Source organism: Grus americana, chromosome 16 (genome assembly GCF_028858705.1).
Source record: "Grus americana isolate bGruAme1 chromosome 16, bGruAme1.mat, whole genome shotgun sequence".
Taxonomy (NCBI): Eukaryota; Metazoa; Chordata; class Aves; order Gruiformes; family Gruidae; genus Grus; species Grus americana.
The window spans coordinates 7,174,079-7,194,816 of NC_072867.1; the positions used below are offsets into that span (position 1 = coordinate 7,174,079).

The 20,738-nt window shown below is 54.4% G+C and overlaps 1 protein-coding gene across 1 annotated transcript; it reads right to left on the minus strand.

Moving 5' to 3' along the window:
* Positions 1–53: 53 nt before the first annotated feature.
* Positions 54–19,918, minus strand: MMP11 (matrix metallopeptidase 11). Its single transcript, XM_054844075.1, has 8 exons — positions 19,653–19,918; positions 10,190–10,440; positions 8,810–8,953; positions 7,642–7,775; positions 4,636–4,883; positions 3,808–4,021; positions 2,179–2,436; positions 54–1,248 (listed from the first exon to the last, which is right to left on the minus strand). Exons 1-8 carry the CDS (start codon positions 19,767–19,769, stop codon positions 1,115–1,117), a joined length of 1,500 nt encoding a protein of 499 aa, XP_054700050.1. The 5' UTR covers positions 19,770–19,918; the 3' UTR covers positions 54–1,114.
* Positions 19,919–20,738: the final 820 nt, after the last annotated feature.

Consider the following 20,738-nt stretch of genomic DNA (forward strand, 5'->3'; position numbering starts at 1 on the left):
GGGACGGCCTTCAACGGACGGACGGGGCGGCCCGGGCGGGCGGTGCTTAGAAAAGAGGCGGTTTATTGGGCGGTACATAAATACAGACGGCACGCGGGCACACGCGGGGTTGCACGCGCTGTACGGGCGTTTACAGCTGCGCTCGCGAGGAGGGGCCGGCACCGAGACCCCACCCCTGGGCTGGGGTAACGGTCCCCCTCGCGCCGGCAGCAGCCCGGCCCGCTCGCCGCGGTGTCCCTCGGCCGGTCACCCGGGGCGGGTTGAAAGGTCTGACGGGAAGAAGCCCACCGCAGCCCCCTCGCGTTTTTTGGCATAAGGTTACGTAGCCAGGAGGGGCGTGCAAAGAGCTGGGGCGGTGTCAGCCCGGCGTCCGGGCGGGCCGGGGGCAGCGGTGGGAGACGGATCACGAGCAACCCGGGATGGGGAACCGAACCCGGTATGAGCACAGGGGGTGACGGGGCAGTGTCCAGCACTGGCACCCAGCACCGTGGAAGGAAGGGAGGCCCTTGTCTATATACAAATTGCTATAAAATCCTAACACATACTACTGATAGAACATAAAACCAGGAGTAGGGCTGTGGCAGGGTCCTGGCAGTCACCACTGCAGCCCTGGTGAAGTGACCCAGGCCACAGCCACACGTCAGTGTTCTTCCACAGGCAGCTGGTGTCCTTCGAAGTCCCTGGCCAAGGCTGAAGGAGGTGTCTCAGTGGAAGTGTTCCTCCCAGGCCAACGGCTGGAGCAGCAAAGGGCTGCTGATGTGAGCAATGTAAACATAGTTCTATAGGATGGGGTCCAGGTTAATTAGGAGAGTGTGATCCTGTTCCAGGCTGGCTTGATGGCTTTTGGGATGCTACTGCTGGAAGAGTATGGCCACATTAAGGGTTTAGTGGCTGCTCTTGCCTGCAAAGAACATGGCAGATGCTTTTATATTGATAGCAACTGAAGCTGGGGCTGCTGGAACTGGAGAGGAGCAAACTTTGTCACTTGTGACAGACGCCTGTTTTGTCAGATGCTGAGCCTGAAAGGAAGCCAGGAATAGCAGAGGGAACCCTCTGTGTGGCTGCTGGAGGTAAGGGTGACGAAAGGGAAGCATGAAGGATACAAGCACCCCCCTCATCTGAAGGAGTTGGAGGAAGATGTACAGCTGAAGAAGTCCTGGCTGATGTGGCGTGGATAGCCCTCTAGCACTTTCACCTGGACTGGATCGAACTTCCAGTAATCTCGGCCTCTCAGGAAATAGGCAAAGCCTGTGGGTGAGAGAGGAGGGGTTAGGAGAGACAGGGCTGGCACAGCTCAGAGCTCTTCACTAGCATTTTGTCTTGTTGACACTCTGCAGCATGTGCAGTACCAAAAGAGAGCCTGGAAGAGGCAGGAGATGCTGCTACATTCGTTTCACTTGAACCCAGGTTTTCAGCTTACACTGTTTTAGTTTTGATGGGAGAGTAAGCAGCATTTGATTTTATTTTATATTCCTCGTGGTTTTAAATACACTGTACCCAGGTAGTGGCCCAGCCCTGAGAGGGCAGAGGACGTCTAGGACCTGAACAGGGCCCATGACAGATGGCTGGTGACAACCTGCTGCAGAGCATCTGTTACTGCAGGGGAAGCTGCTCTGGGATTTCGGCTCTGGAAGCAGTGGGGAGCCATTCCACCACATCCTTTGGGAGGAGAGGGCCAGTCACCGCACCTGTCATTCCAAGCACCCTGGCCATCCTCTGTGTTTCTGTGGCACTGCCATGCCGTCTTCAGCATGGGGCCCATCTGGGAGGACTAGGCAATACCAAAAGCAGCCTGTTCATTTGGGACAGCTGCTTAGGCTGAGGTGTGGGCAGTGTTTCTGCTGTTTTCTTATCACTTTCTTTGTTGTGAGCTGTAACAGCTGGGTAGGACTCTGTGACCATTTCTTGGTCAGAAGTTTGAATTCTCTCTATCAGACACTTAATTGTTGATTGTTGCAATTAATAATGACAAAACATCTCACTTTTATGGGGGAAGCCTCAGCTCCCTACCCACTGGAGGGAGCTGCCCCTCTCTCTCTCTCCACTATACAGAATGTTGCGTGGCTGGGAAGTGTCCACAACTACCAAAAGTCTAAATCTGCCCAGTTCTTCCAGCCGGGCAGTGGCGTCAGCCTGAGCGCCCACCCCAGAGCAGGCCATGTCCCTGCTGGCACTGACCAAACTCATCCTGAAAAGCAGCATCGATCTCCTGAGGGACACCACGCCAGTCGGCCATGGTCCGGGGGTAGATGTTGTCCACCTGGCGAGTGTGAGGGTTGAAGCGCCAGTAGTTGCCTCCACCGAAGATGTAGATCTTGTTCTTCTCAGCCCCCCACACCAGAGCTGCCTGCACAGGGGATGCAGGGAGGCCCAGCTCCACAATCGGGGTGGGACCAGATACCCGTCTCTCGCCATCATAAATCCAGTACTGAGAATCTGGTGAGGAGATAGAAAAGGGAGATGAGGGGTCAGAAGCTCTTTGGTGTCAGATAATTCGGCAGTCAACTGCGCAACTGGAGCTGGTGCCTTGGCAGAGCTCCCAGGGAAAGCTGTGCCTGAGAGGCAAAAACCCCACCAGTGTCATGGACACTGTCACTGATGGGTGCCCAAAGTGCCAGCAGCACGAGACGCTGACTTCCCACCTTGATCCAACCTGGAGGATGTCAGTGGTGGGATGAGGAGGACTGTTCTAGCAGCTGTCTTTTCTCTGTTTGTGGAAGTTATACTAAAAGATTTGGCTGGAGGGATCAGCCTCTATCCTGCAAACTCATCTCTTGGAGGAGAATGTATGTGGGCATGCACAGACACAAAGGGGGCATGCGGCTGTAAAGGAACAAGCTACAGAAACCAGGAAGAAGTTGCCAAGATGAAATAGAGACTGGAAGCATATTTCCAGATTAGATTAAAATGGGAATCTCTGTAATTAGCCTACGGCATGTAATACTTTCCCCTTATCTCATTTTAACTCATGGCAGGAGCCTGCCAATTTTAGCACTGTAAGTCCTTGCGTGCAGGTCAGGTGCTAAGTAATGTGTTTATGCAGGAACGCTGCCTGCAGAGCCACGTGGTGTGCTTTCTGGTGCTCAATTTCATGGTGTGCAGATGGGGCATGCACACCCAGGGCAGCTGGGTACCCATGTCATTCTGCGTCCCCGCTATTAAATTTACACTTGGAAAGAGCATTAAAGAAAACAGTGGAGGTGAAACAGGGGATGCTGCTGGTCTCAAACTCCAGAGGTGGCCAGAAGGAGGTTTGGCCCCCCATGGGTGATTGGGTTTTAATCCCTGTGGTGGCAGGAGGTTGCCTGGCTCTGCACACAGGCTCCCTGTAGGCTCATTCAGTCTGGGGGTATTACAGAAGCTCCGCATCCAGGTCTCTGAGGAGCAGAGAAGATGCTGTCATCCCTTGAGCACAGGCTCAGGAGTTTCACAACCTGTGACTGTCTGGGGCTCTCTTCTGGCACAGTGCTTCCCAGGACAGCTGGGGAGATGGAGCAAGTGTTTTCTTCCTCCTCCTCTGCCAGCAGCATTGCCAGGGCAGAGGCTCAAAGCTAACATTTGTGTTCCAGAGGAGAAAACTGGGAGATCATGGATGTGTCTAAAATAAAAGTGACCCCTCCTTCTCTCTTCCCCCCTCAATATCTGCTAAAAAGTTTAAACTAAACAGAGAAGGAAACAAATAACAAGGATCACTGGATTGCTGAGGATGTCCAGAAGGATTTTTCTCTCAGGAACTTGTTGGGTCCCAAATACCCCTCAGTAAAGAAGGTGCATTTCCAAGCCATCTGATCCCAGTCCAGCTCTTACCTTGGAAAAACCAGATATTGCCCAGAGGGTCCTCAAAGGTGGCATCGACAGAGCTGGGGATCCCCTGCCAGTGGCGGGAGGCCAGAGCTGGGTAACCATCCTGCAGTTTTCCAGCTCGGAGCCGCCACACATAGCGAGACTTGAAGAAGAAGAGCTCCCCTCGGATGGTGGCTGCGGCATCAAAAGCTGTGTCGCAGGCGTCGGGCTGCACAGACTGCCAAAGCACGGCTGGTCAGGTGCTTGGATTCACAGGACCCCCCCTTGCCCAGGCTGGGTTCAACGGATGAGAAGTTCCTGCGTCTGGGCCTTTACCCCACACCGCAGTGGCCACCCTCACTTTGAGCCCACAGAAGGGCCATACATCCTCCTGGTGTCTCACCAGCAAAGCCTGCTAACACCCTCTGCTCCTGGCAGTAGAATCTTTTCCTAAATGCTGTTTAAATCCAGCCTGTTCCTAGGGGATGCTGCTCGGAGGAAGACCTCCCAGGCACGGTTAGGCAGAAGGAGGTTTCAACAGCAGGATCTCTTGCCCTCTGGCATCTACAGTACTCGTTCCAGGCCCTGGGCAAGCAGCTCCAGGGCTGCAAAACTCCATGGGTTGCTAATGCAACAGTCCTGCTTTCAGCCAGTTTTGGTTGGGCACGTGCTGCCCAAAGATCCCCTCCCTGCACATCCCAGGCTGGCTGGCAGTGCCAGCCGTGGGGTCCCGACCTGGGCTCAGCAGCATGTGTGGAGGACACAGACACGTATAAGCCTGCTCCTGGCTTCACAGTGAGGACAGTCCCAGCCACGGTGTTAGAGGAGGACACAGACAAGCTGTTGACTCACCTCCACATTGGTGATCTCATTTGTTTCAAAGTCTGGCTGGGGCAGCTCCGCTGGCTGAGTTGGGGTTGGGTCAGCATCCAGTTTGGGTTTCCCATAGAGGTACTGGATACCTTGCTTGTCATCCTCACTCAGGCTCAGCGGGTAGCGGAAGATGTAGAAAGGAGACATTAGTGACTTGGAGACAGCTGTGTGCTGCAGGCCCAGGACGTGGCCAAACTCATGAGCAGCCACTTGCAGGAGGTCAGTGCCTGCAAAAGGAAAAGATGGGAGATGCTTTTGCCTGCTTGTGCAGGGGACGCCTGCCTCCTAGGCTCACTTCTGCCAATTATCAGCCACTGACAATGCACTGAGGTATGCTGTAGGACCCTAATGCAAGGAAAGATAAATCTGCCTTGACTACGACACTTGCAGGTTGTTGTTCCCAGGGTTTTCCTGGAGCACTGTGAGTGAATTCATATGCTCAGGTACTAGCCTGGGCAAGTTGGCAATTTGTAATTCTGTCACCAGGGGCTTCTGTACCCCATCAGCCATCAGGAAGCAAAAGGGTTTCTGTGTGCTTTTGGATAGAAGAAATTTGCACAGAGAAAGGAGTCTGGCCCATAGAAGTAGGTGTAGGGGTGGTACGGTTAGTTTTTGTCCACCCAGCCTTGCAGCAGTTGTTGGCTACAGCTGTAGCGTATCAGGTCCCATTTAGATCACATCTGCTGTGGAAGATACCTGCATCAGTGAGGATTAAAACTTGCTAATGGCTGTTGTCACACAGACAGCAGAGGGAGCTCATTTATTGCCTGTGTGTGGACTGTAGCAAGAAGGTGACATTTAGAAATAAATCCATAAAAAATTATCCAGTGTCAAGGCCTGGGCCTTTTTCATCAGACTCAAGTAGATTTATGGGAGTTCACGTTTTAGGAATACATGACCTCAGAGCATCTAGAAAAGGAATGGGGAAAAAGTGGATTTCAGTATGCTAAAATGTGTCATTTGGCAGGTGTTATGTAGCTTCCAATGGATCCTTTTTGAAGTTGATAAATTTCAGGGAAAGCTGGAGGAGAGGCATATTAAGCAGCGAAGCTTATGAGCGGGGCTGTTTGTTGACAAGTCCCAGCGTATTCATTCACTTGCGTTCAGCCAGAAATCCTCCAAGCTATCGCCCAAGCGATGAGAAAGGCAGGGATGTGAGTCAGCCAGCCTGGCTGCTTCAAGCAGGAATTCCCTGCTGGCTCCAGGGGAGCAGGTCACTTCTCAGCACCGGGACGGGATGGGAAGGGACAGGGGGATGCAGCTGGGAGGAACGCCTGGGAAGGGCGGAGGGGAAGGTGAGCCCGTCTTCCTCCACTGGTCAGCTTTATGTTGAAGTGATGAATTTGCACAGCAGACCCAATTAAATCGACACATCTAGGTCAGCTGAGAAAGTGGGATTTCTACGTCAGTGATTTATTACAAACTTTCAGACACTTGTGTTTAGCTTGGCAGGCTCCTCACTCGGTGCTTTCCAGTGTTGGCAGATCGGTTGTGCTATTGTCAGGTTCTCCGGGGGAGGTGAACAACAGCACGCCTGAAGGAGCTGTGCTGGGGGGCCATCGCTGTGTCCCTCACAGAAGGTCCTCCACGTGGAGTCCTGCTTCCTGCACAGCTCTGGGGTGACCCCAGGGCACACCTTGGCCCTCCTTATATTTCTCCTCTCCCGTCTGTAAAATGAGGCTAAGGATTTCCCCATCTCACCGAGAGCTGAGACAAGGATTTATCCATGTTTATATTGTAAAGCTCTTTTCAGCATATTAAATGGCAATTAGCTGCAAAGAGCTTTTACAACATTTGTTTATGGAAGACGTAGGGGGAAAAAAGGCCGTAGAATAGGGCTGGATTCTGATGGGAACTGGCATCTATTTTCAGTTCCTAGTTTGACACTGTCTTTGTGGAAGAATGTAGGAAATTCTTCAACAACACAGGCAGCCCCAACAGGGGGTGAAAAAGGACAGAGCCCACCCTTCCTTAAGGAGTAGAAACACTTCTCCAGAAAGATCTGGTGCTCTGTGGTTCTTGTTTCAGGTCAGCATGAATAGGGTCGGAGACATAGTGGTCCTGTGCCCCGTGCCGAGTCTGGCACACAACTGGCAATAAAGTGGACTTTGGGGGAGCCCATCCCTGAACATCAACATGGACAAAATGTTTGGGAAACCCCAGAGAGGCAGGGGTTTAACTTGGGCTTTGTGATTGTGGCTTTGTCCCTGTAGATAAACCGGGAAGGAGGAGGAGGGGCTGACCTGGGTTAATTTTGGTGAGGTTTGCAGAAACTGAAGCTTTGGGCACTGATCCAGATGGTCCCAGGCGATACTGCAGTATCTCATGAGATACTGTGACACCATACCCTGAATGCCGGAGCAGAGAGCTACCAGCTTGGATCTATTATTAGCAAAAAGAAGGGGAAAAAAAAAAAAAGAGTCTTGACTTGATGTGACGTTGTTTATGGTCAGAGCATTCCCAGGCCACCAGGGCAGAGCTGGAGCCCGGGTGGTTTCCCTTTATGGACTTGTTTGAGGGCAGGCGGTGCATGGTGCATGCAGGGACTGGGGCTCAGGCTGTCCTTTGAAAGACAACTGTGTCACCCAGTGCTTGAGCCTCAGTTTTCCTTCATCCCTTCCCTGCTTTATTTCTAATGGCATCTGCCAATGCTGGGTGCAATTCCCAAGCGGCTGGGCGCTTGGCTGGGCAGAGGAGCCGTCTCTCTCGAATGCGTCCCTCTTGCTCCCTCCGCACAGGGGAAGCCCACTGGGAAACCAGGTTCCTGGTGCTGGACACAGGTTTCGCTGTGGCTGAAAGATGACAAGAAAAGACCTGAATACTACCAGTAGGGTCGGAAGTGGCAGGAGATGACAATGCACACCACAAAAATGATTGTGGCCTCTCAGTTTTACAGGGTCCCTGTTCACAGCACAACTGAGTTATTTCCAAGTGCCCTGATAAGCATCCTGGAGGGCCCACAGCTCCCCCGAAACAGTACCATACCCAGGTTGTTCCCAATCGTCCAGGTCTCGTCATAGTCAAAATGGACATCTCCCTCCCGGTGCGTCTTGGGGAAGAACGCATGTGCCAGGATCCCTCCGGGCCCGTCAAAAGGCAAGTTATCTCCATGCCAGTACCTGGAGGGAAGACACATCGCACCTCAGACAAATGGCCACATGCCTCCAGTGAACAGCATCATATGGCCAAAGGTGGGGAGCCACTGTGAGGGGACAGCAGCTCTCACTCCTGTCCCAAGTTCATCCCACCAGTCTGGATCGACTGTTTTGAGCCTTTCGGATTGCCACAAACTCAGTTCTGCATCAGGGCACTGAGGAAGCAGAGCTTGGTCACAGCAAGCACTGGGGAGTTCGTATGTTTTCTGAGGGATGTCTCTCTCCTCCCCGCATTCAGCTCCCAGACCAAAGCTGACCATGGAGCCTAAACAATTAAGGAGGTGACTCCTTGAGCCAAGATTAAGTTGACATAGCTGAGCAGTGGAGGGATGCAGAGGGGCAGCCAGCAGTGAATCCAGCCAAACCCTCAGATCCTCACTCAATCCAAGCCCACTGTTGACTATTGAAGGAAACCCATGAGAGATGTGGCCACTTCAGAGAGCTGGGGGAGGCACCGGCAAATAGACAGCATGCAAATCGCATCACTGCTTGGCCGGTCTCCACTGCCTTTATTAGTTTTGTGCAAACATGTAGCAGAGGGAAGTCTTTGCCCCCGTGCGTATTTTGCCAAAAGTGAACTTTAGGCCAGGAGCCAAGATTCATTTAACTGAGAAACTATATTTGTCTTTGGGCAGACAGTTACGTCGTTCAGTCAAGGGACAGGATGGAGGACCTGAAGACAGAAAATCAAAACAAACGCTTAGGAAAACAGCCTGTGGGCAGAGAAACGTAAATGTACCAAGAAAATTAATGAACGATCAGTAACCGTACTGTGCACAGCCAGCATGGAACAGCTGCGCTTAGACCAAGCAGCCCACAACTGACAAAAAAAAGAAAGAATAAAAAAAATCCCCGTGTCTGAAAGCAGAAATATGAGCCTCCACTTAAGTGCCTAAGTTGTGCGCTGGCAGCTCTCTGTTCTGGTTAGAGACTTGGGGTCTTGCCTGCAAGGCTGCTGCTGTGTCTGGGAGGAGGGTGCTGCTGCCCACCGTGCTCACCTTGTGAAATCGATGACGATGTCAGCCCGTCCCTCCTGCACCTCGGTGAAGGTCAGCGGGGTCACATCACTCCAGACTTTCAAAGCTTCCTCAATGGTCCTTCTCACTTTAGCTTTTACAAGTTGCCACGGGAACCTGATAATTCTGAAAAGCAACAGACACTGGATGAGGAGAGCATCAGCCGCTGTCCCATGGACACTGCTGTCATGAATACACTAGCTGTAGGCTCAACGTCACTAGGGCTGCCACTCTCTCTCAGCACCAGAACATCTCCAATCCACACAAGCACTGCTCTAGCACCCTCTTCCAAGGAACACGTGCAAGCAGATAAATCCCATCAGTGTTGAAACTCTCTGGCTGGTGGGCCCAGAGGTGAGCTCTCCGGAGAGCTTTGCAGATCTGTGTTTTTCTGGAGTGCAGTGCTGCAGCATTTCCAGGTCTGTCCCCCATGAGTCTGCCCCCACAGAGGTGCCTGGGAGTGGTGTGATGTGATTTCTCCTCGTCAATCTCTGTGGTTTTTGTCCCTGGAAACCTGGGCTTGCTGAGAGCAGCTGCTGCCTCTTCTGCCCTCCTATAACATAAGCAGACTGTAAGGTCTGTGCAGAGGGAGCTTGCTTTCCCTTCCCTTAACTGTGTTGGCGCGTGTTCATCTGCTGTGTTTCTTTAACACTGTTGACCAAAAAAAAAAAAGGAAGAAGCCTTTCTGTTATCTATAGCCTCCTAATGCTATGAGGAACTGTCTCCCGCACTTAATTAAAGAAAAGATGATTTACATGCTGTCAAACTCCATACGAGTGTGCTCACCTCTCCACTCATGGCCCTGTGGGCAACTGAGGAGGCAACACAATCCTCCCACAAGCCTGTTGAGCAGACTCGCAATTCAGAATGTGTGGGGTGATGTGGGCAAAACTTTACACTGAAGTTGTGTTTATGGGAACATCAATAACAGCTGAATAAAAAGATCTTTTTAAAATAAACTGTGAGGTGAGCCCACAGCGGGGTGGCTCGGAGGAGCAAAGGCACAGCAGGAGAGGGCTGGTGGTGGAGGCTCGGCACATGTCAGGATCTGATGTAGGGAAGTGAACGTATGTGCACGAGGTTGTTGATGCGGGACTGACCGAGGGGTGATGCAATGGCTGTGAACAATGTGTTTGGGCAGGGGCGGGTGGACAGCTGTGTTTATAGGAGCGTGTGTGTGAGGGGATGCGGAGGTGCTGGGTACAACCCTGCTGGTGGTTCAGCATGTGGCTCCCCTCCTCCTGGCTGCCCTCCAGCTTTTATGGTCACATCACAGCATGCCATGCTCCAGGGAATATCAGACTGAGAGGTTTGGGGAGGGAGAAGCAAGCCAGCCTGACTCCCGTTTTGGGTCTCTCTTACTTGTAGGTGAGATCGGTCTTGTCCCAGCGTCCGCCGGAGAGGACAAACCGCTTCTGCCGATTCCGCCCATTCTGGCTGTCCGGCAACACCGGGAGGTCCGGCACACCGCACCGGGGTGGGTTCCAGTGTGCCGCCTGCTCATCCACGCCCATGGAAAAGCCCTTGGCCGGCACATGGGTCCCCACAGCGTTCATCAAGGAAGAGAGCCAAGGGCTCTGCTCCTTCCAGGTGTGATGCTTTCGAGACATGTCCTAAAAGGGAAAAGCAAAGCCATGACTTCGGTGTCTGGGAAGAGAGGTCCTGACGCAGCATGGTGAACATCTGCCCACAGCAGTCCTGCAGCGGTGAGTTCCACCTCTGCCTCGGGCTGCTCCCCCACTGCTAGGGCACAAACTGCTCCCCATAAACATCCTCTGTTCCCTGGGCTCTGCTGCTGCCAGGCTGGGTCGCACCTGGGAGGCACTGTGTCGTGCCATGGCATCTCCTAAGCACTGGGCTATTTTTGGTCGGCTTTTCCTTGGCAACTGGCCGGCAGGAAATGCTTTTGCAAACTGTGGATGAGAACCAGACCCTTCAAGAATGAAACAAATCACTAGGGAGTAAATTCTCCCCCTTTGCCCCACATCCTTTATTCCCTCCTGGCCCTGGGTAGAGGAGATATTAATGGGAGGAAGCCTTTAGCCCCCAGCACACAGTTGTGATCCCCATTGTCACTCCCATGGTGTCCCCTTGCTGCCCTGGCGTGGTGAGCAGGCTCTCAGCATGGCTGGGGGACAGCACAAGCTGGAGAGCAGGACACATGGATCTGGGGGGGGTGACTTAGCCCAGCCCATGGGGCAGAGACCAGCAGTGACTGTCTCTGCAGCCCCTGTCACTGCCTGAGGTCACCAATTCTGCAGAGGGGTGGACGGACCATACCCCCTTGCCTCACTGTGCCTGTGATTCTGCTTGGGGATAAGATCACCTTGCTTCTCCCACACTTAGTTGGAAAAGCACTGTTCCTCTTGGCAACATTAATTGTTGCTAATTAGCTGACTTCCATTGGTTTCCTACCTGATAGCAGGACTATGGGGCCACCATGAAACATGATTCAAGCATAACCCCCGACCTGCTGTGAGGCATGTGGGTTGAGAAGCGCTTGGTCCCTGTGTCACCATGCTGCACGAGCCAGAGGTCCAAACAGAATTTTTTGCCTGATTCTGTGCAGGCAAATGTATAGGTGTTTGAGCAGCAGCAGTAGTAGCTGAGATGCAGCAGTGCTGCATCTCGATTCAGACAGGCAGGCTCCATCCCACAGGGCTCCAGAGTGATGACCTGGGGTTTAGAGATCCCCTTCCTTCCCCCGCAAAGAGCAGCCTTCTTCCAGGCCAGCTCTCCTGGCTGCCCTGCTGGGAACACAAAGGTCAGGATGGCATGATGCCAGGGCTGCCATGATGCCATGTAATCCGCGTGCTGCCGCTGCTCTGTTCCCTACAATGAGCCCATTCATGCGGGCTGGAATGAAGTGTGAAGCCCTTGGCATTAATTCCGCTACTGAGCTCCTGACTCTGTAGTGGCCCCGTGCCTCTGAGCGACACACGGATGGACACAGGAGCCAGGGAGGTCACACAAGGTGCAGTTTAGGTGTCCGGCTTTTCGTGTGTCTGTCACCACTCCAGCCTGCTGGCTTGTCCTCCCCAGCCAGCCAGACACCCTTGGTGGCTTGGCACCTGCCAGCCTTTGCCTTAGAAACCATCGACCCAATCCTGGTGTCCCAGTGCACTTTCATACACCACAGGAACCGCACCATTAACACGTGCAAAGAGAGAAAGCCGTTTGACATCCTGAACAGCAAAGCCTACCCAACCGACCAGCCATGGCACTGGGAATCCACCCAGTGCTTTCGTGGAAGGAGGCAGTAGGGGCTGGCTGTCCCAGGGGAGTCTGCACTGGGCTGCTCCTGCTGAACGCTGGAGCCCTGCCAGGTCGGAGGTACCTGTCTCTCTAAGAGGAGCTTGCTTGGCACCCTGCCTGGGCTGGCAGCTAGCGCCTGTGAAGGACAGCTGGCAGAAGGAGCTGATAAGGGTCATGTCCTGGCCAACATCTTGCCTCCAGCCCCAATGAGACCCTCTGCCAAGCACATAATGGCAGCTGTCTCACCAATGCCCAGCCTGGAGGGCCGCTCGGCTCTTCGGTCCTGGGTGCGCTCAAGAGCACCCACTGCCACCAGAGGCAGGTCCTGCTGCCTGAGGACATGGGGTGATTAATGTTTCTGGTTTCCCAGGACCAGGAGTTGCAGGACAGCTGCGCCCAAAGTGGACGTGGACCATGGGGAGAGCCCTGGCTGTGGAACTGGGAGCACTGGGAAACCCTCAGGAGTCGCTCAGGAAAGTGAGCGAGCTGAGGCTGACACAGATGGGCTTACTCCTGGTTTTTGTCTTGGCTTTGCTAAGCACATCTCCCGGTCTCCCAGGAAGGCTGATCGTTGCCTTCCTGGCTGGGGGCACTGACATCAACTGAAGGAGGAACTGCTTGTTTCCTTCTTGCCCTGAGGGATCCCGTGTTCAGAGACAGACCAGAGGTAGGTTTTCTCTCTCTTTGGTTAGCTCAAGGCCACTGGCAGGAATCCCAGCTTCCAGCCATCCAAACCCCACCTTGCCTGAGGCAGGACCCCCCCTGCTCCCGCCTGCCTGCGCTCTGCAGTGACCGGCCCTGGGAGGGGACACAGCCTGGCCCTGCAAATGGCTCTGGGTGGAGGCAGGAGGCGAGACCTGCCCTGCTGCCCTGTGTGCTCGCTGTGCCCCTAGACAAACAGCGAGTCTCTCCCTGTCGTCACTGCAACGACATTAGCACCATGGCAGGAAAGGGCTGGAAAATGCCACTGCAGGCGCAGCCGGCAAGGGGAAATGTGAGAGTTAGAAACCACTCGCCAAACAATGCTCAGGAGACACGTCAGGCTGGAGATTTCAGTCTCCTTGGCTGGACACACCTTGCTGCAGGCACTTCCCAAGGCTCAGATAACACATCCTCTTGCTTAAGGTTGCATCCTTCCCACCCAGTGCTGAACCCACCCTCTCTTGGGGAGATCCTGCTTTGTTCTGAGCAGTGGTGTAATGCCCCAACTGTAAGCTTAGGGGTTTGCTTAAGGCTGTGCTGCTGCTGAAGCGAGTGCAAACCTGCAAAGAGAGGATGAGGAGGGCACTGGCTGCTAGGTAACTATCAAAGCATCCCCATTCCTCCCATCCCACCACCAGAGGGGAAAGAATTACCGAAAACCAAAACCGAAGGAAAGTCCCTGCAACCCAGGGCAGGTGTTCAGACCAGCTGAGTGCAGAGCCAGACCTGAGCCTCTGGCTAAGGCTGTGTGCAGCCACTTGCACTGCCCTTCCCAGTATAACCTGCAGTTGGGGTGGCCGCTGTGCATGGGAACAGGCAGGTTTTAGCCAAGGGACGAGGCCAGGGCTTTGCAATAGAGACTGAGCAGCAAAATATCTGCACAACACAAGTGCAGAGGGTCTGCCAGGCCTGAAACCAAGGGGCAAGAGCAGTGAGGACAGCAGAGGAGCAAAGCCATACACAGAGAGGGCTGTGCTGCAGGCTGGCCACAGCCCCTTGCAAAGAAAGTGCCTCTTCCTAGCAGCATTGTGACCAAAAGGCTGAGGCGGGGGACAGGAGGGAAAGGATAGATCCCATGGGAGTGCAGAAACCACAGCCGAGGTACGGACTGCCCGCTCAGTTCCTCACAGCTTTATCAGCCCTCAACTGCTGCAATACAACAGCCATCACTCCTGGGTCTGTTGGGGCCAGATGAACACCAGCCAAGCTTCCCAGGAAGTGTCCCAGCCATTCCGAGGAGCCGGGAGCATCTTTAACCTCATTGTGCTGGGCAGCACTCGCCCTCCAGAGCCTCCCGGGAGAAGAAGCAGCAGGAGCAGCACAGCTACAGTGGTGTATCAGCAACACTGCATATAAAAAACCTTGAGTGAGGCCAGTGCCTGGTACTGACAAACCCAGTGCTGTCCTCTGCCTGGGTCCAGCCTCTGCTGCCTGCCCTGAACTTAAACTTGTCTCCCCTGTCGCGTACCTAATTACCAGGGCTCCTGCCTGCTCCTGCAGCACGGACATGAAAGGAGACCCCCCCATCCCCATCAGACGGGAGTGACTGGACAAGTTACAACACGAATCCCATCAGTCTTGGATACTTCCCCTGTCATTGGGGGCTGTTTCCTCTTCTGCTAGGCAATGAGCTCATGGGCTTTCTCCCCACCTCCCTGTCCCTTCTGCCGCTGCTTTTCCATTTCTCGCTGCTTTCTCCTTCTGTTACTCAGAGTGTTTGGCGAGGCCCTGGTGTTTGCTGCCTCTTCAGCTAGTAGCATTATCCTCCCACCTATGAACCTGCACCCCGGACCACTCCTGCCCTTAGTTCAACGCGTGGGGAAGGAGAGCAGAGATGCTTTCTCCTGCAGTTCTCATGTAAGACAGTCCTGTCACCCCATTTCTGTCCACTGTTGTGCCTCTCAGGGACTCTGTGCTCCCTTAACAGGCTGCAGCAATGTTCCTGCCTGAGATCAGCACCCTCGTCCTGATGCACAGGGTACCATGGCCAGCTTTTTTGGCCAGCCTGCCTCTCTGCCCAGCATGGATTTGCAGGGGTTGGATTTGAAAGTGCAGCTACAGCTGATGGTTAGTGGTAAAACTGGAGCCAGCTCCACTCCAGTCAGGTTGTGTCCCGGACGCAGACTGGCCTCGGAAGGTGCTAATGCCGCAGCTGAAATTTCATGGCAGAAGCGGATTGTGTTTGTGGTCTGGTCAGACTCTGAGCTAAGCACGCTCCTGGTCAAGGCACTCTCAGTGGAAACAATGGAAACTCGGTGGAAAAAATAGCTAGGCAAAGCCACCAGATTTATTGATCCTACCTCCCCCAGAACAAGCAGAGTCTCCCAACCCCTCTAAGAATTCTTTGCTTACACAAAATACTTCTGCTACAGGATTGGCTCCTTCGTGCTAGGCTGCAGCCTGGCCCCGCTGCAGACAGAGCCAGGGGAACACAAGGGCTGAGGCCAAACTTTGGCCAAATGAGGCCAAGCGGGAGGTGCCGCAGTGCCTGGCCATGCATACACAGCACACTTCCCAAACTCCGTGGCACCATCAAGCACTACCTCCTGGGGCCTGACAGTTTGTTTCCGGATTATTTGGTGGTAGTTGTTGTTGGCAACAAAAAAAGGAAAATGTTTATTTTTCCTAAGCAACGTGGAACATGAAACATTATGGACTGCAAATGTTTATGCTCACAGACAGAATGAGAAGACCCAGGCTCTGATGTAACAAGAGAAAGCAAATGAATAAACACTGCAGGACTATTTTTATTGTCCAACACTTTAATTACGTGACAGTTTGTGAGTCTAGTCCATCAACAACACCACAACCAAGCTGCTGGTGTCACCCAAGCAACAGTTTGCCAGAAACAGGAGTACTTACAAAGCAAACAAGCCCTAGGACGCCAGGATAGCAAAAGGTTTCAAGAGCCCTTAATCTGATGACCTGGAAATCCCCTTGAAATCACAAAACCACTCTAGGATGCAGCACACTCCAGGCAGAGCAGGAAGAGGGTTGAGATGTTTTGTTCATTGTGCGATTACATCCAAGCTAAGGTGAGCAATGACCCATTGGTGCCCAGCCCAAGGACAACAGCCAGGACATCTCCCCCTGGGTACGGCCACCTGGCAGAGTGCAGCCCTCTCTAGAGCTATGGGGGGATGTTCTACCCTCAGGGAGCAATGCTGCTCCGATGGGCAGGCTGGGATCTCCAAACCCACAAGACAAGCACTGTCCCCTGCCCAATCACCTGGAGATGTGTGGGGGATTTTCCCCCTCCGCTAATTTTCACAGAGCCATTTTTGAGAGATGGGGATGTCTCTCCTGCCCAAATCTCACTAAGAGGAGGAAGTCTGGTCATCTGCCTGTCCTTGTGGGTCTCATCTGCACTGGGATCTCAGTGAACCTTAAAAACATGTCTGTGGCCCTCAGCGAATCCCTGAAGTGCTCTGCTTTTCATTTTGGTGGACAGCTATGTGCAGACTCGGCAGCGCTTCCATTCATGTTACAGCTGAGCCATCCCCAGTGTAAGAATATGCAGGAACCCTTCATTTACCTGTCTGCGTACTTGGGATTAGTAGGAAAGAGCTGACCGCGGTTTTGGTGTGAAAAGTCTCTGCAGGACAATTTTTCCACAGAAGATCCTTTTTTAAGCAAGACCTACACAGCGCACCCTGCTCTGCTGAGCCCCGCAGGTTAAGGTGCCGGGGCAGGATACGTGTGGGGGAACCAAGCAAAGCGCAGCGTGAGCTGGAGTGGGGAATCCTCCCCAAAGTGCTTCTCTCCTCCCTGCTCTCTTCTCCCTCCCCGGTCTGCTTTGCCACTGCACACCCCAAGTCTTGGTACACTGCAGGGTGAGTGCGTGTGCATTGCACGTGAAAGCACGAACACGACAAACCCGCTGGAGAATAACTGCTTACATGTGTCTTGAATCTCTCCCAGAGCAGAGGATAAACATGCCTAACATTACCCCAACACTCACTGCAGTATTTAAATAGCCAAACCAAACAGTGCAAATCAAATCCTTCCTGCAGGAGCTGCCTGAGCCCTGAGCGAGGCAGGCAGCCTCCCCGGCTCCTGGGCTGCAGGGAAGGCAGCGCCGTGCTTCTAGCGGGGAACCTGCCGGGTTCAGGGCGAGAGCTGCAGGATACGGCTCCTGAGGGATTACACTGGCAGCTGGGAGGGTGCCCGCCACTTCTCCATGGAGAGAGAGTTTCCCAGCAAATGGACTGACTTTGATTTCCCAGGGGAGCCGAAAGCAATGCAGGAATTCAGTGTCTGCGCGTGCACTGCCCCGAGGACTGCAGATCTTTTGTTCTCAAGTTTTACAGTGGACAGCAGACACAGCCTGTATTCTGCTCTCAGTTTTCTTTCTTTCTTTAGGTGCTAATGTAAAAGTGAAGGAGATCTACAGGGTTTGCTACAAAGAACACAGCTCCTGCAACTTGCCCTGTGTAGCCTGGCTTTAAAATGACTCTTAGCCCTCGATTCCCTCCGTGCTCAGTACTGCTGTTGTGACTTGTTACTGGAGCACTGAATAGTCACAGCGCAGCATCCCACGGCGCAAGGTGCTGCCTAGCGCAGTCCTTGCCCACCCCATCTACTAGCACAGCCCGAGGAAGTCACCATCATCTGTCTTGTAGGATTGCAAGTCTCTTTTCCCAGCTCAGCCCCTCGTCTCTTTTCTTATTCATCACCCAACAGCAAAAGGTGCCCAGACAGGAAATTAGCTGCTGTTAGACACAGAGAAACATGTCTTTGTGTGGAGACACTCAAAGTATCCAGAGCAGTGAACATGTGATGGCATGGCAGAGCTCTCTAGTAATACAGGGTAGAGAAGGGCTGAGGCCAGAAACCACGCACAGATCACTGTCAGCCCAGCAATCCCATTTCAGCCGTTCCATGCTGACATGCGTACCCCAGCCGGGACAGGAATGGGGTGCACTGCTGTCAACTTACGTCGTATGTGAGAGCAACCACTGTGATGCTGGCTTTACCTCAAAGGCACCAGAATGACCTTTAGAAGCCTAGTTTAGAAACTAGATAAGGAACTCAAAAGGGCCACTATGTGGCATGAGGGAACTGCTATTTTGAAAGGATGGGAAATCATCTGTCCATTTCCAACCCCAAACCAATGCAGCCACCATCTCTGCAAAGACTGAGTGAAATACATTGATTTGAAACCCCAAGCTCCACATGGCTGGTCAAACACACAAACACAAGGTGTTCCTGAACAAAACATACCTGTAGGAGCATCACCTGGAGTTACTCCAGCCAAGTAGGAAAGTATTAGCACTCATGATGTGGAGCATTAAGCTGGGATGAGGAAGAAACCATCTCTAGGCAAAGACTGCCGACTGGGGGGACCTTCTTCAGGAGTGTGGTTGTGGATTAGATGGCCCAGGAGCCTGAGCAGACCTGGACCCCTGCATTAACTCTGTGCTCATCCAGCAGTTTGGTGTATTCCCTTTGTTCAAGGGGTGCTGGCCAAGGCAGATGAGCCCCAGCAACCTCTGCAGTCAGTCAGCAGCTACAAGCACCAGCAAAAGAGATGAACAGTGCCCATTGCAGCTGGACGGGACCCAAGCTCAGATGGTGTGAAACCCAGGCTGGCTCTCCCTTCCCCGGGCATCCCGCACAGGTCCTTGCTAGCAGCAAGACCAGGACCAGAGGTGGTGCAGGTCCCTCCAGGAGCAGCAGCTTCACAGCTGGCTCACGGCAGAGCGTGAGGCACCCGCCAGCCCAGCCAATGTCCCCCCAGGAACCAGTGGTCTCCAGCTTTAGGCAGGTCCCTCCCAGCCCACCACTTCCTGCATTCAGATGGGGATGAAATCCACAGAGCAGTGTCATAACTGGGGTACAGGGTGTCATAAGCGGGGTGCAAGGTTCCACCGCCCAAGTGCTTGGCCTCACCTTCCTCAGAGGCAGAGTGGAGCCAAGCGCAGTGACATTTTGTTTGGAATAATACAAGCACTTTGGGGGCCAAGGCTGCTCTGTGCCAAGTCCCAGCCCACAGCATATTTAGCAGCCAAGTTAGAAAGTACTCAGATGACAGAGCTGATAATAAAACCATCGACAGAACCTGAACTAATCCCCTTGGGCTGCTACCGGGCATTTGCTCTGTCATTATTTTATGGCACACCAGCGAAGCGCATGTATATAATAACCCAATTACGCACGCACACATTCCCAGCACAAGGAGCTCTCTGTCTTCTCCCGTCCCCCGAATCCCTCGCCCGCCGCTGCTCTCCTCTGGCAGCAGCAGTCCCTGCTGCTCGCAGCTCCATCCAGGTGCTGGGATCTGGCAGGCATGTGCAGGAAGAAAGAGCCCTGCTGCTCCCCTCCTGCCTGCGCGTTTGATTCATCCCTTTAGTCTCGCCTCCCCGTAACACTTCTCGGAACGGCCAGCGCCGCACGCAGGGAGTGTTATTAGCAGCCAGCGAGCGCTCCGCTGCCTTTAAAGGAAGGGGGGATCCCGTGTCCTCTCGTAAACCCTCCTCGTCCCGCTCGGCAGAAGGGAGCACGCCTATGAAAACTCCCCTAACATGCCAAGAGGAACCCGCGGAGCGGGGGTGCCCGGGCGGGGGACACCGCTGGGGCATCGCCGGGGCAGGGGCAGCCTGGTCGGTGACTCCCGGGAGCGCATCGCTGCCCGTGCCGGCATCCCGAGGGCGGCTTGGGGGGGGTGGGGTGGGGGGTGCGATGGAGAAGTGGGGGGCGGCTCATCCCGCTCAGCGGAGGGGTCTGTCGGGGAGATGCTCCCCTCGGGGCTGCACCGGAGAGCTGCGGAGCGAGGAGCGGCTGGGACTTGACGGGGAGGGGATACACACACACACACGGGCGCAACACGGAGCACCGGGAGAGGAGGCACCGGGTGGTCCCGACTCACCGGCTTGTGGCGGCGGGCGGGCGCGGCGGGCGCGCAGTGCAGCAAGGCGGCGGCCAGCAAGGCAGCGGCGGGCAGCGGCGGACGGGCCATACCGGGTGGCGGAGCGGGATCGGACATGGGGCGGGGAGGTCGGGGGTGGTGGTGGGGGGGGGGGGTCCCGCTGAGCCTTTTATCCCCCCCCGTGGCCGCCTGCCCTCCTCCCCGCGCCTCCTCCCGCTCCTGCCTTTTGTTCTCCCCGAGCCGCGGCTCTACGGGCCGGGGGGACACGGCCCGGCGGCATCGCGGGAGGGGGGGGGTCCCCCGCCCGTCCCGCCCCGCTCCGCCCCGCCGCCCCCGGCGGCGGGGCGGAGCGGGGCGGGACGGGCGGGGAACCCCCCCTCCCGCGCCTGCCCGATACCGGCCCTTGTGCAAGTGGGTTCCCCCCCCCCAGCCCGAAGCAGGCTACGGAGGTCCCTGGGGCCAGGCATTGCTCCCCGGGGGTGACACACTGCCTCGCCGCCCGGCTTTTGCATCTGCAAGCGAGGGAGCAGCTGCTGGAGTTACCTACGCTGTTTGTCAGTGTTTCCAGTCTTGCAACTGGTTTCTGTCTGGATTGGGATGGCTTTAAACGGGTCAGTTTAAAGGTGTCTTTCACCTCTCCTGCCTAGGGGTACCACAGTCTTCTTAGACCCTCTGTGCCCGCCGAGACCTCTCAGTCCCCACTAATGTCTGGGTTTAATGCACAAAATGTGCCTGCATCCCTGCTTTGCCTGCAGGGCTCTGCTGAAGTCATCTCTGTGTGCCTAGCCCTTCACTTACCATTTGCAAGAAGGCTTTCCCTGTGCGGGATGCTGAGGAAGGGGAAGGCAGGGAACACCCCTCATTTTGGAGATGCCAAAGCCTCCATCCGCTCAGCCACCTGGAGATGGAGGCAGCAATGCACAGATCTGTTTTCTCGGTTCCTGTTTCTATGGGAGAAACCCTGGACTGTGTCAGCATCCCCTCAGTAGACTGAGTTCAGCTGCAAATTGTTTCAAGAAATGTATGCAAATAATAAAACTTTGATCTCCAGCTGCCTGGGCTGATGTGCAGGGAGTGGGTAAGGCT